Genomic DNA, 16,550 nt, shown 5'->3' with positions numbered 1-16,550 from the left:
GATGCCTAAATATCCAAGTGCGAAGGCTGTCAGCGCAGCTTTTCCAGCCCAGCAGGAAGCAGGAGATATCTCCAGGGAGGGCCTATTTTTGGAGAGCTATCCAATTCCACGCTAAGCCTTCAAACTTCTTGTTGTTATTACTCAGATTAAGACATCAGAGTAGAAGAGACGAGGCATTCCCACAGCAGATCACATCGCTTCTCACACCGCCTGCTTCTCAGCCGTGGAAGGAAGATCTTCAAATGGATGCAGGACATGGCTGGAAACCCATGGCTGAAGTCCTGGGGGTTTTTGAGGTCCTGATCTGCTATGTGGGCACCTTGACATTTGGATACAGTCGTGTTTAAATTTCAAAAGTCAGTTCTTAATTTTGCGCAACTTATCTTGCATGAGGCCAAGATGGATAGAGAAGACTATTTTCCCTTTTGCCCAAAATATTCCGAGCGGAAAACATGGCTATGACAAAGAATTGCACTACAATAGCTTTACACAACACCCAACATACCTGTAGTATCACCAGCCAAGAGCAGGACACCCCAGAGCCCCACTGTTGAACAACGGGATTACACTAAATTAATTACATCATCCAGTGTATGTTTGGTTTTGTGTTTCTTTTTGTTTGTTTTTCTTTTACAACTCCTATTTTATACATTAAAAAAAAAACATTTAACAGCCATCCCTCGTCTTATTCCTTAAGATTAATAAGTCAAAACAGAAACACTGGGGAGTGCGCAATAAAAAAATAATAAAATACTAAAACCCCCTTGGCTGAATTTAATATCTATTAGAATCCTTAGTCACAATGGAAATGTATTTATAACCACAAACCACCACTAAATTATCTTAACAGTCTCTAGCTGTTGCACTGATGGGCAAAACAGCAAAGTAAATTACTGTCTCACTGTACAAAATTATACACATGTTTCTTAGACCATGTTTTAGACTTGGCCTCTCAAAAGCAGAGCAAGATTTGCTCTTGTTACCCAACCGAGTCCACCTACCAGCACACACATGTGCACTGCCACGTGTTTACGCCCAAAGTGGCCAAAACCCACTGCCAAGCCCACAACGAACTGAGCGTCAGCAACGACCACTCGCCTTTTCCTCCTCCTTTCCCACATCTGATCCACTTTCCGCTCATCAGATTTTCCCGTCTGGCAGCCAAACTGAGTTTTTAAACAGGCTGAATTAACCCCTAACCTCATCCAATGGACTTCAAGGCACACATAAGGTGAACTAGGCTTAGGAAACGTGGGCTTTCTCAACACGAGACGGTAGGGACAAAGCGCATCAGGATGCCGCTCAGAAATGCGTGAGGTGAAGGTGGGACTGAAGGGTGTTGGTGTCCAGTTCCCAGCTCTGTGATGGAATTTTTTTACACTGAGGGTGGTGAGAGCCTGTCCCAGGCTGGCCAGAGAGGTGGTGGATGAATCATCCCTGGAGACATCCCAGGCCAGGCTGGACGGGGCTCTGAGCAACCTGAGCTGGTGAAGATGTCCCTGCTCATGGCAGGGGTGGCACTGGATGAGCCTGGGAGATCCCTCCCAACCCAAACTGTTCTATGACTCTATGGACTTGCTGCAGATTTCAGAAGATTCACTTAATCCACACACACTTTAATTTCCTACTTATAAAGCAGCGACAGCAAAGACCCTGGCACGCAACCTGGCAGCAAAAAGGTGATTTTTCTTTGGAAACCCATGGGGTGTCCAACCCCTTGCACCAACTCTCTTCTCTGTTGGGATGTGCAAGGCTAAAACCATTTGTGTTTGCAACCCACCTCTGTGCTATGGTGCCAAGACCCTGCAATATTCAGGGTAGGTGGATCAATATTCATGAGAGAGTTGAAAGCGCAAGGACCAAAGCTTGGGAGAAAGAAAAAGAACCCAAGCCCAGCCCACACCACTGGGCTTTAGGTACAAAAGGATAAAGGTGGGAATTCTGTGATTCGGTGAAAATGTGAAAAGCAGATATTGTAATACTGAGGAATACAAAATATACACAGACTAGGAATGGATATCTGAGATACAACTTGGGAAGCACTGCAGCTGCGTTTCTGATCATGTCTTGGTGTCTGGTTTTCTAGCAAACTGATTTTATTTTTTTTAAGTATCTAATTAATCAAAACTTTCCCATGCTTTGAAGGAAAAAATCCTCGGTTTTGGCTAGGCCCTTCCACACTAAAAAAAGGTTAAACCTTGCCTAAGTCACAGCTGGTTCAGCAGTAACGCACGCAGCAGAGGGGAGCGTGTAAACCCCAAACACGTTGTTCTGGCTTCTCACCTTCCTCCACAAACGGAGCTATGGTTGGTTAGTGGGAGGCTTCAGGTACAAAGAAATGCAAAGAATAGTCTTTAAAAAGCTTTTCTTCTTAATTACAAATGCAAATCCTGAAACTTCTCATCCCCAAGTGGTACTCAACAACTCGATCCTATCTGAAATTATGAGCACATCAGAGAGGCAGGTTTGTGCTTCACCCCACCCAGCCTTAATGACAACATTTAACAGCACTGAGTGGGTCACGGCAGACTCGTCCAAGAAACAGGATGGACAGAGACACATCACCAACAGCATATTTTCATCAAACACCCTAGTTAACTAAAAACTCGTACAAAAAGCCCCATAAACATCCTATATGCAGCACAGGACAATTTACTTTAAGTCCGTTTTTCAGTTCCAGCTCAGACCAATGCGGCCCAGAAGGCAAATCGTATCTTGAGCTGCATTAAAAGGACTGTGAGCAGCAGGTGCAGGGAGGGGATTCTGCCCCCTGCTCCGCTCTGGTGAGACCCCCCTGCAGTGCTGGTCCAGCTCTGGGTCCTCAGCACAGGACACACATGGACCTGCTGGAGAGGGGCCAGAGGAGCCACAGGAATGATGCGAGGCTGGAACAGCTCTGCTGGGAGGACAGGCTGAGAGAGCTGGGGTGTTCAGCTGGAGAAGAGAAGCTTCAGGGAGACCTTAGTGTGGCCTTTCTGTACTTAAAACAGGCTGATAAGAAAGTTTGGGACAGACTTTTGAGCAGGGCCTGTTGTGATAGAACAAGATTTGATGGTTTTAAACTAAAGGAGGGAGATTCAGACTAGATATTAAGAAGAAATTTTTGCCCCTGGGGGTGGTGAGAGCCTGTCCCAGGTTGTCCAGAGCAGTGGTGGATGAACCATCCCTGGAGACATCCCAGGCCAGGCTGGATGGGGCTCTGAGCAACCTGCTCATTGGACTGGATGAGCTTTGATGGTCCCTTCAACCCAAACTATTCTATGATTCTATGAGATCCAGTTTCTATCTGCCTCAAACAAATACTAATTTTTAGCTCCACTTCGAACATCTAACACACACCATTGAACACAGAGTATTTTGTGAAGCACCGTCCACGACACCAACTTGCAAGACACTCTGCCTTCTGCTGCACGTGAAGCACCTTCTGTATGAAAAAACCCCACTAGATAAACTTCTTCTCTACACATAGCTCCGTCTTAAAGCCTCGCTCCCCAGTACACCTCCCTGTGACAGCACATGATACATCAGCCTGTCTACACGCCAGCTGGCTGTACTGATTTGATGCTAAAAAGTGTGTATTGATTGATTCCCAGTCGAAGCCTCAGCCAACGTGTTTTGCAAGTGTTTGAGACAACAGCTTGATCCTCTCAGGTCCTCCCTCGGATTGACTTTGAAGGGAATGCAAGGCCAAAGCTCAAAAGGTGGCTCTGGGAGCAACACCATGGGTATGGTGCTGGGTCTAGCTAGTCTCAGACCAAAGCACACCCCATTGCAGGTGGGATCTCTCTGAAAAAGCATGTGGAGGGAGCTCCATCACTAGGAAAGACGTGTCCTCAACTGGTTGAGTGGTTTCAACCTCAAAACATTGATTTTTTTTTTTAATTTCCCATGTTTTCTTCATGGTATCAACTTCTACCACTGTGAATATTTGCATTACTCATCTCGACTCCTTTAAAAAGTGCAAATTCAGAGTTGGTAGGAGGAGGTATGTTTCTCTCCCATCACACATCTATAGCGGAGGCAGAATTTGCTGAGGGAGACAAAAAGATCTTGCAAGCATGAACATCTGTGATTGGCTCCCCTTCTAGGTTTGACGTGGAGGGATCAGAAACATCTTATCACCTCTCCTGAGTGCAAATCCCACCTCTCCATGAATGGATTTAGGTTTTGGGGTGGGACATCCCTTTCTTTGGTGATTTGCCAAACCCTTTGGGTCACCTCCTGGGAGAAGGACCTTGGGGTGCTCCCAGAAGAGGTCCCACAAGCCAAGCTAAAATGCTGGGGCCCCTTTGCATGGACAGCAGCCCTGGGGGCTTTTATCAGAGCACTTTCTCATTCACTTGCTTTGGAAGGTGGCCGTCCCTCGCTGTTTTGGAGGCCTGTCACGTAAAGCTTTCCCAGGCTCCTCATCACTCTTGTCACCCTTCTCTAAAGACTCTGGTGTCAGAGGTCCACCCACACACGCATTGCTGCAGGATAAAGTCCTGATCGCCAGCAGGAAACCTCGCTGCTCCCCGTCCTGCCTCACTCCACACGCACAGAACGCTCAGAGCGGGATCCATTCGGACAGGGCTAGGTTGAAACCTCCATCTCCAGTGTGTAGGTTCCCCCAGGGATGAGGTTGAATCATTTCTCAGCATCTCCTTCCCCTTAGCGCACCCAGGAGGACCCAACACACTCCCTGTCACCCCTCACATCCCCCCTTTTCCATGGGGCACTGTTTCAAGCCAAGAGCTTGTCAAATACCACATGTCCCCCTACAAATAAACAACAAAAAAACACCAAAAGATGCTTAAGTATGTGGATGAAGATCTGCAGAACAGAGTGGTAGCAATGACTGGTAACCCCCATTTAACATGGTTACTGACATTGCCCCATCTCTGCAGACATCCCAGGCCAGGCTGGACGGGGCTCTGAACAACCTGAGCTGGTGAAGCTGTCCCTGCTCATGGTAGGGGTGGCACTGGATGAGCTTTGAAGGTCCCCTCCAACCCAAACTACTTTATGATTCCATGATTCTATGATTACTATGAGATAAAGAAATGCAGACAAACACAAATATCAACCAGTTCAACAGCAGTGCCAGACCTACAAAGTACTCATGACACAGCTCTCTGAAGCTGAAAATTTCAAAGACACTTCAGCATCACCAGAAAAAAGGAAGGAAAGGAAGGTTTAGTAATCAGTTCTGGAAATGAGATGTAGTCCCCATTCGGGTATTGCATTAAGTGGCCAAGGAGTTTGTTTAGCAAGCCAACTTTCATCCTTTGGCAGTCACACAGAAGTCCACAGGGATGTTCATTAGGTCAGTGGGGAACCTGAATGGGCGAGGCTGCAGCTGCAATCATCAGCAAAACTTAATCACCAAAAGCCTACAAAATTCAAAAGACCACAAATCTTTGACTCAAAATGTTATTTCCATTTTACCATATGGATGCAGGAGCTGGAACTCCACCAAAGAGATGTCTAAATGCCTTCCAAAGCAAACGCCTTTGGAAAATACCAGGTTTAAATGGAATAAGATGCATCATAAGTACTGAGATGCTATTAGGATAGCATCTTAGATCCAGGAGACATGATGGAAATACTTCGGACGTGTCCAAAAGGCATTGGGGAGCAAAAGAAATAATACAACAAATGAACACAAGGCACTTCTGCCAATAGATTATAGGAAAAAGAGAAACTGAACATACAGGATTGAAAAATTCAGAGGCCATATGAAGAAGAGCCCAGAGCAAGCAGAGATGGAAAAGCTTTCCAAGCAATGGAAAGGACGAAGCAATCTGAACACTTAATACAGAAATGTCTAAGAGCTGTCCTCAACCGATCCTACCTCCAAGCCAGATTTCAACTATAAATAAAAATGACCAATTTCTGGCCCAAAAAGTGAACCTCCCATCCTGAGCAGGCATCATTTTGGGGTGAGAATATTCACATTTTGGACAGAGAAGTTCATTTCTAGGCATTAGTGTAATGCAGACAACCAGCCTGATGCAAGGCTTCCCAGATCGTGACCTTCTCCAGGAAAACTGCGCAAGAGCTCAGAAAAAAACCAGAATTGAATATGAAAAGATAAATCGAGAGACAAAATCCCCCCCTAGGTTGCTGGCATCAAATTATTCCAGATTCATTGGAACAACAGGCACCATTGGCTATCTCACACAGCAAGAAACATATGCTTCCAGCACTCATATTTTCCTCCCGTCCTTTAAAGGCACAGATTGCAGGATGAAGATGACTATGAGCTTTATTTGGACCGAGGCTGATTTTTATTTATCTATTTATTTATTATTATTATTATTATTATTATTATTATTATTATTATTATTATTATTAATACGAACACCACACATATTTAAGTTGCTGTGTGTTTAGATATGATGGATGACATAGGAACAATTGCACTGCACGGGTTTGTGTGCTGACCTTGAGGAATCCTTTGTACATTTTAAAACCAGGTCCTTGCAGGCATATCTGAGGTGTGAACGTGTTGGCTTGGAGGCACGTACATGTTCTGGATGGCTTCTTGAAGCCTCAGGTCTGTTCTCTGCAATGCTGAATATTCGCTTTTTCTGCTGCTAATGGTGAATGAGAAAGAAAAGGGATGCTCTGCACTGACTGCATCTTTACAGCCTCTTGTGTTCGCTGCCAATTTGCTGCTGGTTTAACCCGTGATAACCACTAAACTGGTTTCACTTGGCACCAGAGTGTTTAGGTGCTGATCCAGTTTCTCCAGATTTAGGCTGAAAAAGCTGAAGAAGAAGCAGCAAACCCACATGTCCCTCTGTGAGAGAGAGAGACCTGGATCGCTTTGCACCAGCAACTCCAAAAGCTTTTGCCTAAAAGCATCCAGCCATGATGGGGTATTTACATCGTGGTGTGCAAGCGTGTAAACTAGTAATTTCTAACAACAATGACTTCTGAGCTAGGATGAGAGACTGGAAAAGGCAAATAAAACCCCAACTCAGCTTTTACTCGCCCGGTTCCTTTCGAGTGTGTGCTGGGAAGGACCAGAGAACAGGCACAGAGATGATCTGATGTGCAAACAAGAGTAGGGGTTTTGCTTTCTCAAGCTATTTCCACTATTTAAAGCGGAATTACAGGAACCATTGCTAGACTGGGGGGGACAACAAATGGAACTTTGGAGGGTAGGTCTGCTCCTGGATTCACCCACATGAGCACGACTCTGGGTGCCCATAGCAGAGCTCCAGGATGCTCCAGGAGACTTTGGGGATGCTCGGCAGTTTTGGGGGCCTCTCCAGAGCCAGGTGTTCCAGATGGTGGCATGGGCCAGGCTCTCACCAGCCGTGGTGACAGGGCCAGGTGTCCCGCTCGCAGCCGTGGGTGAGGAAATCACAGCAACCTGTATTTACACGACACCTCTTGGCCAAACAATATGCCTAGGTGTGCCGCAATTAAAACGTCATAAAATCACCCAGCCAAAGGACAGTGGGGGATAATAAGCATTTGCATACTGTTGATTCTGAACTTAGTGGGGTTTTTTTAACCCAAATCCTTGTCAGGTTGGGACTATCCCATGGAGAATGGCTGAGAAGTGACGGAGAGGCAGTGCGGAATGACAGCAGTTCAAAAACCTGTCAGCTCTATTGCTGCTCTCCACTCACCGTGAAGTCAAATGCCCTCCTTCTCATTTTTCCCACCTCCCACAATAAAATAAATACAGCACTTAATAGTGATGACAAAGTGTAAGACCCACCTAAGCATTACGATAGGCAAGTGAGACTCCAAAGACTTGCATGGACTACTGGAAGAAAGGGAAGTTTATACTAAAAGCAGTAATTTCCAAGTTTTTTGGATGTATTCATCTCAGAGAGCCCCCAGATGACCTTGGCACCCTTGCCGTCTAAATTCCTGCTGTAAGCACTATGTACTTCTGCAGCCCAGCTGCAAGCCCTTTCCATAGCATCAAACATTAAACCATCAGCCTGTGAGCAGCTCGGAAACCTCTGGCTCAGGTAAAGGAGATAAAGCCAAACTAAGTTCCCAGCTGTGGGAATGACACTCAACACAAGTGAAGCCATACCACCGACTTGCTCCGTGCCTCAGTTTCCCCATCTTGCCAGATCCCTCAGGGCAGATAAGGTCTCACGAAACACCCAGTGCATTGAGCCCAGTTGCCTCAGATATTAGTGTAATCCAAATAAATAATACTTGCACTGCCTTTGAGTCACTACTATAAATTATGTGCTTCAGTCTGGTAAACACTGTTACATCATCCCTCGCATTTGACAATCGCTAGAAGAAAAAAATAGGAAAAAAAGAAAAAAAAGAAGGGTTTCAGTATCACTTCTGCTGTTTTCTAAAGAGAAATGAAGTCGGCTTCCTCTTACGCTTTCCTCAAGTATTGTTTGTCTTTCTTAAGTTCAACCTGTGCTTTGCCACCATCAATCTTTTACATCCACCAGGGACTTCGCCAGGGCCATGGGCCAGCTCTGAAGTCATGACAGACAGCTGAAGATTCGCTCAAGCTGCCTTAGCAAAGCCAAAGCACCAGGAAAATCCACCGGTGTTGCTCCCCACACAACATGTGGACTCCCAGCCTCTATGGGCACGTCCACCTTGGCCAATGCAATGCCTCGAGAAGATGTTTGGGTTAACCCTGACCAAACCAGCCTGAATTGCAGCAGCTGAAGAGCTGCCCCAGCACAGCACTTCCCTCAGGTTGCTCGTGTTGGTAGAAAACCAAACAAGGACCATCCACCCGCCCAGGGAGCTGCGCTAAAGCAGCTACTTTGCTTGCTAGTTTGGTGGCTCCACATTGTGCAGAGGTACCAGAAATGCTGGGTTGGAGGCACCTTGGGAGGTCTCTAGTCCAGCCTCGCATTTGAGGTGGGACTAAAGCAGGTTAGATGGGATTTCTCCTGGACAAGTCTTCAACACCTCCAAAGTTGGGGAATGACCTATTAGAGAGCAGTGTAGGGGAAAGGGACCTGGGGGTCCCGGGGACAGCAGGAAGAGCATGAGCCAGCACTGGGCCGTTGTGGCCAGGAAGGCCAATGGTACCTGGGGTAGATTAGAAGGGGGTGGTCAGTAGGTCAGAGAGGTTCTCCTGCCCCTCTGCTCTGCCCTGGGGAGACCACACCTGGAATATTGTGTCCAGTTGTGGCCCCTCAGTTCCAGAAGGACAGGGAACTGCTGCAGAGAGTCCAGCGCAGGGCAACAAAGATGCTGAAGGGAGTGGAGCATCTCCCGTGTGAGGAAAGGCTGAGGGAGCTGGGGCTCTGGAGCTTGGAGAAGAGGAAACTGAGGGGTGACCTCATTAATGTTTATAAATATATAAAGGGTGAGTGTCAGGAGGATGGAGCCAGGCTCTTCTCGGTGACAACCAATGGTAGGACAAGGGGTAATGGGTACAAACTGGAACACTGGAGATTCCATTTAAATATGAAAAGAAACTTCTTCTCAGTGAGGGTGGCAGAGCCTGGCCCAGGCTGCCCAGGGGGATTGTGGAGTCTCCTTCTCTGCAGACATTCCAACCCGCCTGGACACCTTCCTGTGTAACCTCATCTGGGTGTTCCTGCTCTATGGGGGGATTGCACTGGATGAGCTTTCCAGGTCCCTTCCAATCCCTGACATTCTGGGATTCTGTGAAGATGGACCCTGCAGCCTCTGCAGGAACCTGCTTCTCTACACCACGATCTTCCCAGTGAAGAGGTTTTCCCAACACACAACCTGAATCTGCAAAGCTGGGTTGTGGTGTTGCCTCTTCTTTTGTCACCTGCCACAGCTGGGAAGAGTTTGACTCCACCATTTCTATAACCACCCTTCACGTAGCTGCAAGTTATTAGATCGAGACAATCAAGATGGCAACACACCACTGTCTGATTACACCCGGAAAATATTACAGTGGGCAAAGGAACCCACTCCCACACCCAAACAAAACGAGCCTTAGAGAAGGTTGCGGGGAAGAGGTTGTCTGTTTTGACTCATCAGCAATGATGCAGCAGAGAAACAAGTTATGGAGCGTGACCTTTGTGCGGTGTTGCACAAGAGAGGTGGTGCTGGGGAGCGCTGGCGGGCGCTGCCCTTGCACGCAAAATGCAAAACCTTCTCTGGTGGAGCAAGTGTTGGTCCCTCCTCTGAATCATGGGGCAGATGACAACAGCTAAAACATCTGATGGTCTCTTTCGAATCAAGCCTGGAGATGACATGGGAGGAGCAGGGTGCAGCTTGACAGCTGGAGTAAGATGCAAAGCCAAAGAGTTTAGTGCTGTCAAAACTGTCAAAACTTGTCTGTACTGGCTAAAAAGACTTTCCAGAGTGCCACGAGCAGGTCCAGGTGACATGATTTGTGCCCAAAAGCTTCTTTGCTCTCTTTCCCTGACGCTCAAAATCCATAAGTTCACCTAAACCAGCACTGGAAGGGAATTTTGGAGAATTTGTCAAATTTATTCCACTGCTTCAAAACAGGATCAGCTCTCCTGAAGCACTTTGCTCTCTGGCCAACCTGCCCATCGAAACTTCCACCGATGGAGACTCCGAGCCCATCCCAAACCATCTGTTCCACTGCTCCGCTCCCCTGGCAATCAGAGCTGAGGAACATTTTCCCTAACTCTTGTTTCCTTTGCCACAGTTTGAGCTCAGCACTACTTGGCTTCCCACCACAGGCCAAGGAGAACAGTTCACTCCCTCTCCAGGCTGGACGGGGCTCTGAGCAACCTGAGCTGGTGAAGATGTCCCTGCTCATGGCAGGGGTGGCACTGGGTGACCTTTGGAGGTCCCTTCCAACCCAAACTGTTCTATGACTCGATGATTCCCCATCACAGCTAGATTTGACATGCTTGAGCACTGTTATTTCTCCTCTCGGTCCTCTCATCCCTGGACTAAACAACCTCATTTCCTTCAGTCTTTTCTACATTTCTGCCCATCTTTTGGTGCTTTTCTCCTGAGTTTCTGCAACTGTTTACTGTATTCGGTAGAAGGGAGCATCCTGAATCAGGCATGGCACAGCTGATCATGACACCTACCCATTAAAACTCCTTGGAGAAAAGAGAAAACAAACAAACCGAAAAACCCACTTTGCTTAATACCATTTGTTTTTGTATTTTGATGCAGAGTTGAAGGGATTTCCTTTCTTCTCCCCCTGCTCTAAAATTTCATCCCAATTATCATCATGCCAAACTCCTCCGGATACCTCCACCACCTGAGCAGCCAAAGACTTCTCTGCTCCAGTGGTGCTATTCAGTCCACATCTTTATGTCCTCATTTCAGGAGGACATCCTCACTATGCATCCTCAAATGGGATATGAAGGATCTACTTTGGGGGCCAGAAGCAGTCTGAGCAACCTGATCTGGTGAAGACGTCCCTGCTCATGTCAGGGGTGGCACTGGATGAGCTTGGAAGGTCCCTTCAACCCAAACTGTTCTATGATTCGATGATTCTAAGTCCTTCATCAGGGAGTAACCCCTGGGAATAAGGCTGCAATCCATAAATCAGCCTGTTATGTCCCCCTTAACCTCTTCTGTCCACCCCACAGGAGAGAAGTAAGGTCTTCTCATGACCTCGATTAAACTGTTTCTGCTTGATATAAAAATGACCTCTGATGCACAAAGCCAAACCTTCCCCCTAGTTAAACCAGTGTGGGGAGGGAAGCACTAACAGATCATAAAACTAGTGCAAGACTTTTGTTTTAGTCAGAATTGTAGACACACGTCTCAGCCAGACAGAAAACGCTCTGACTTCACGGTACATAAATGAGGCAAAGCGCACTGATTTAATGAGAGGCAGCTAACAGCTCCTCTAAAACGCCAGCCGTTATTTTTTACGTTGCTGTTCAGCCAGAGAGCACCCCCCTCACCCCGTGAACCTCATCGTGCCGGGCAGCGGAGAGACACAAACCACCGCTCTAAAGCCACGTCTAACTCGGGAGACAACAGACAGGCACGTCCAGCGAGGGAGCACCAGCAGACAGTGAGTCAGAACAGACCGGCACAACACGCGCTGGTCTCGGCTCATCGGTCACACAGCTACAGCCAAGGGTTTTGTTTAGGGACTGTGTTGTGTTGTTTTGTTTTGTTTCATTATTATTATATTTTTGCATGGGTGTTTAAAGGAGGAGCCATGAGGAGAATTGAAGGGCAGCTCTGTGCTTTGTGGTTGTGTTCAAGGAGATCCTTCCATGCATGAAAGGCAGAAGGGGAGAAGGTGGGGACAGACTTTTGAGCAGGGCCTGTTGCGATAGGACAAGGGGAAATGGTTTTAAACTAAAAGAGGGGAGATTCAGACTAGATATAAGGAAGAAATTTTTTACACTGAGGGTGGTGAGAGCCTGTCCCAGGTTGGCCAGAGAGGTGGTGGATGCCCCATCCCTGGAGACATCCCAGGCCAGGTTGGACGGGGCTCTGAGCAACCTGAGCTGGTGATGATGTCCCTGCTCATGGCAGGGGTGGCACTGGATGAGCTTTGAAGGTCCTTTCCAACCCAAACTATTCTGTGAATCTATGATTCTATAATATGAAGAGGGTGGTTATAAGAAGCATCCTTTTGAATCAAGCAGCTGATAGATCTTGGCACCCCAAGTAGAATGGAGGTGGAAGGTGGTATTTTGGTATCACCATTACTTTTGAAATTCAGTTGTTTGGTTATCTTTTATTTTCAATACTATAGCAGCACCTAAAGGGCTTGTCCATGATCATGGCCAAACTGCCCAGAGTCTACATGAGCCCCTGTCCCCAGTTATAAGGCAGAAATGAGGTAAAATCCATCTCACCTTTGCAGCAGTCATCGTTTGATCAGATGAACGCCACCCAACACGAGAAACTCTGGATGTTGGTATTTCCCAGAGCATTGTACAGAGAGGCCCGACATAAAATATCCAACAATCTCACCTAAATGCAACCCTCTGAGGTCAAACCAAGCAGGTAGTGCGGTAAATGTAGATTAATGTCGTGTGGATCAGGTGTGGACAAAAGTCCCCCTCCCCAACCACTCTGGATGGAAGTTACAAAGAAAATTTAGCACCTTCCCCTCTTGCCAAGGATCTCCTTGAAAAGTAAAACCAAAACAAAGCTAGGCTTATAAAAGCACAGCACTTCAAGGCCAGAGTCAGCAACACACCCATGTGCAGACACGTACATTTGAAATGCATTTGTCAAAGAAAAAAAATAAATCTATCATCTACCCTGTGTCAATACAGCCAGAGCAGGAACTTCAAACCCGATTAGCAGCATCCTGCAGCCTGAGATTTCTCCTTTGAGGTCTCAGAGCAGAACATAAACCGAAGGCACAAGGAAGGTGGCAAAGCCAGCGATTCAGTGCCTTGCCTTTGAGTCCGTACAAAGGCCGGTGTAGCACCGCGGTGGCTGAAAACTCGCTCTTTCTGCACAAAAATCAAAGATCAACCATGTGGGTTTGTTGTAGATGAAGGCAGGTTTTGGGGGAGCAAAGCCATCAGCCTCGGGCTCTACCACATTGAGCTGCTCTGAGCCACCACCAAAGAGAAAGTGACCAACACCCTGAATGCGCGTAATATAAATATTACGATATTAATAATAATGCGTTAAAAAGTAAGGGGATGGTGCACTGCCGAGTGAGACTTGGCCCAAATTAAACCCAACGCTTTCAAATCCAGCCCCCGATGCAGGAAGCCGGCACAGCCGCCCGTGCCTGGAAGGGAAGTCCCACTGACCACAGCGCCGGGTCGGCTCCGACAAGGTGATCCCCTCGAGTGACATCTGCCTGGCAGCGCTTCCTGCCCCGCTGAGCCCGCGTGGGACGGCCGGGGACATCGGCACGGCCGCGCTTCCTCCTGGGGGGACGGGGATGTTTTTTGAGGACATCGGTGGCTTGTGAAGCGCTTTGGGATGCGTCTGGATGAAAAGCGCTCTCATGCACGTCGGAAATCGGTGCGACCGCTGGTGTGTCGCGCCCTCATATAGAGCGCTTGGCAGATCTTATTCGGCTCTCGCTGGAATGTCAGAGCACAAGTTGGATATTCAGAAGGCGATGTGAGCGCCCTTTCACGGGGCAGATGCCAGGGAGCTAATGATGTTTGATGAGTTAAGGCCACCGGTGACTCAGGATCAGCAATTAGTTGATTTCTGCGGGAGGAAGGTGCTTTGCTCCATTAAGCTAAAAGCATCCTCCACAGTTCAGCGTGCACAAAGTCGTTCTGCCCATCTCCCACAAAGCTCCATACATTGGAGGTTTGATATTTCCCATGTAAACACCCTGTTTTACCTTTGCCTCAGTACATTTTGGGCAACAGAGAGGGGGAAGAACCATATTCCCTCACAGCTACATCCCGCAGAATGGGATCAAGCACACAAGGATTGCCGAGAGCAACCAGACACGCAGCCTAACGCAAGGAGATGCAGCCTATGGGGCTGCACTCACTTCAGATCAGACTAAAAACTCTGGATCACACATCAGATACTCCTCCAGCCCTGCCCTAGCCTGTGACACAGGACTACAGACACCCACCTCCCTCTCACGCTGCCATCAATCGATAACAGGCGCTGGGGAGACACCAGCTGCACTTGTTCCGCACGCCGTGCCCAAAATCCACGCGGGCAAAAGCCACAAGACCAAATGACGATACGGCTGGTGTTCCCCCCAGCAAGGGAGAGCGTCCAGCTCCCTCCCAGAGGCTGCGTCCCCGCCAACCGAAACCTGGCAGAGGTTGGTCACCGGAGCCAGGGAGTGGGACCCCGGGGAGTGAAGTGCCGAGTCATAGGACGGCAGCTCGACGTGGCTGCGTCTCTGAGCTCTAACGCCGGGCAAGACGCTGGGGCGGAGGGCGCAGAGAACAGTTATTTCTTTCGGCGAGCGGGGAACGCGATGGGGCTGGAACTCAGACCCTCTTTTTACAACTTCTTTGAAGTGTTTGATGTCAGCCGCCCGCGACACGAAAGGCTATCGAAGCGCTACCGGTGATATCTTCAAAGGCTTGGAACGCTCAATGATTAATAGGAACCGTGCGTGGGGAGGGGGAAAGCGACCGTTATGGGGATGTTAGGGGGGGGGAGGGAGACCCGAGATGTATTACCTTTAGTCTTTGGGACAAAGGTATTGCCAACCTCCCCTAAAACGCACCGCTTCAAAGGAGGGGGTGTGACAGTCGCAGGTCCCGGTCACCGCGGGGCGCAGCAAAACTGCCCCAAACCCGGGGAGGAGAGGAGGGCACCGCTCCGACCGTGCCCAGCACCTCGCTGCCAAGCATGGGACGAGCCGGGGGGGCTCCGAGATGCTCCCACCCAAATTCACGGAGCAGCAGGAGCTACGATCAACCACCACCAACCCTCCCAGCCCGGGCAAGGGGCACCCCCGCCCTGCGGCAGGTGCAGCGGGGCGGGCGGCGGCTGCCGGGGGTGGAAGGGAGATTAGAACGGGGAGGAATCCCTTCCCGGAGCCGGGGTAGCGATGAGATAGGGGTAGCGATGAGATAGACAGGGGTAGCGTGAGACTTACGTATCTCCGTAACTTCTTCTCCGGCGGTGACTTTCGGAGCCAGCCCGAACACACCACCTCCCCGCCGCTCATCGCGGCCGCAACCGGGCGCTGCCTCCCCGGGCGCTCAGCGCCGGCAGCGCCGGCCCATGGAGGGCGGTGGGCGGGTGGATGAAGGGATGGATGAGTGGGTGGGTGGGTGGGTGGATGTATAGATGGATAGATGGATGGAGGGGGGAGCGACGAGCGCCTCCCCCCGCCGCCGCCACCGCCGAGCTGCGAGCGGGGAAGCAGGAAACCGGCTCCTTCCCCGGCTCACCACGCCTCCCGCCGCGTTAAAGACACAAACCCCGCGGGGAACAGGGGCTGCCCGGCCCCCTCGAGGGCTCCCTCCCAGCCGGGAGGGGCTGCTTCTCATTCCCGTCCACCCCCCGCACTCATACGCTGCCCATAGAGTAACTTTATCCATAGCGCAGCACGGCATCTCCATCCAAAAGTCGCACCTCCCCTGCCCAAACTCCTCTAAGGTTTAATCTCCCCAGGACCCTTCCCCTCTCTGGATGGGAAAAGCTTCTTCTCACCCCAGAAAGGAGAGGCTGGGGGTCACCCCGCTGCGCTGGGGGGCTTGTGTGGGAGATGGAAATGCCATAGGAAAGAAAACAAAGAGGTTGGGCAAGAAACAGCCAAACGTCAAAAGACAGCAAAAAACCTCCTGGATTTAAAAAAAGAGAGGGGAATCGATAAAAGCTTCATATTTTATTATTGATTTTTAAATAATGGAGCTGTGCCCACTGAAAGGGGATTTGACTGCCACTGGAGTCTCACACAGATGAGCCGGGTTTCGTATTACAGCGTTTTATACCCTGGCTGAGATTAACTATCACCTTCCAGATCTAGAAACAACGTACATTTAAAAGTCTGATCCTCTCCCCGGTTCAGGCAGCACTAAAACTTCCCTGCGAGCAGGATTACGCTCTCACCCTCCTTCTGCTGCATTTTTAAAAGCAAAAACCTGGGCAGGGCAGCCAGAAAAGCCGAGTCCTCCCAGCTCAAGACACTCTCAGGCCACCCACTAATTAGGAAAATACAACGTGGGGATGGATTTCCAAGACCTGGCTCTATACAGCAGCTCTGCCCCAAA

At 49.0% G+C, this 16,550-nt stretch overlaps 1 protein-coding gene across 1 annotated transcript in view; it reads right to left on the bottom strand.

Moving 5' to 3' along the window:
* The window catches only part of GAB2 (GRB2 associated binding protein 2), a gene marked incomplete at both ends in the record, with an annotated part of 100,894 nt that extends 85,392 nt beyond the window's left edge, over positions 1–15,502 (bottom strand). Inside the window, one exon of the mRNA XM_080363102.1 lies at positions 15,431–15,502. Coding sequence (XP_080219228.1) covers positions 15,431–15,502 — 72 coding nt within the window. The remainder of the gene's footprint in view (positions 1–15,430) is intronic.
* Positions 15,503–16,550: the final 1,048 nt, after the last annotated feature.

Source organism: Nesoenas mayeri, assembly GCF_963082525.1.
Source record: "Nesoenas mayeri genome assembly, chromosome: 1".
Lineage (NCBI taxonomy): Eukaryota > Metazoa > Chordata > Aves > Columbiformes > Columbidae > Nesoenas > Nesoenas mayeri.
This window is presented reverse-complemented; position numbering and strand designations above follow the sequence as displayed.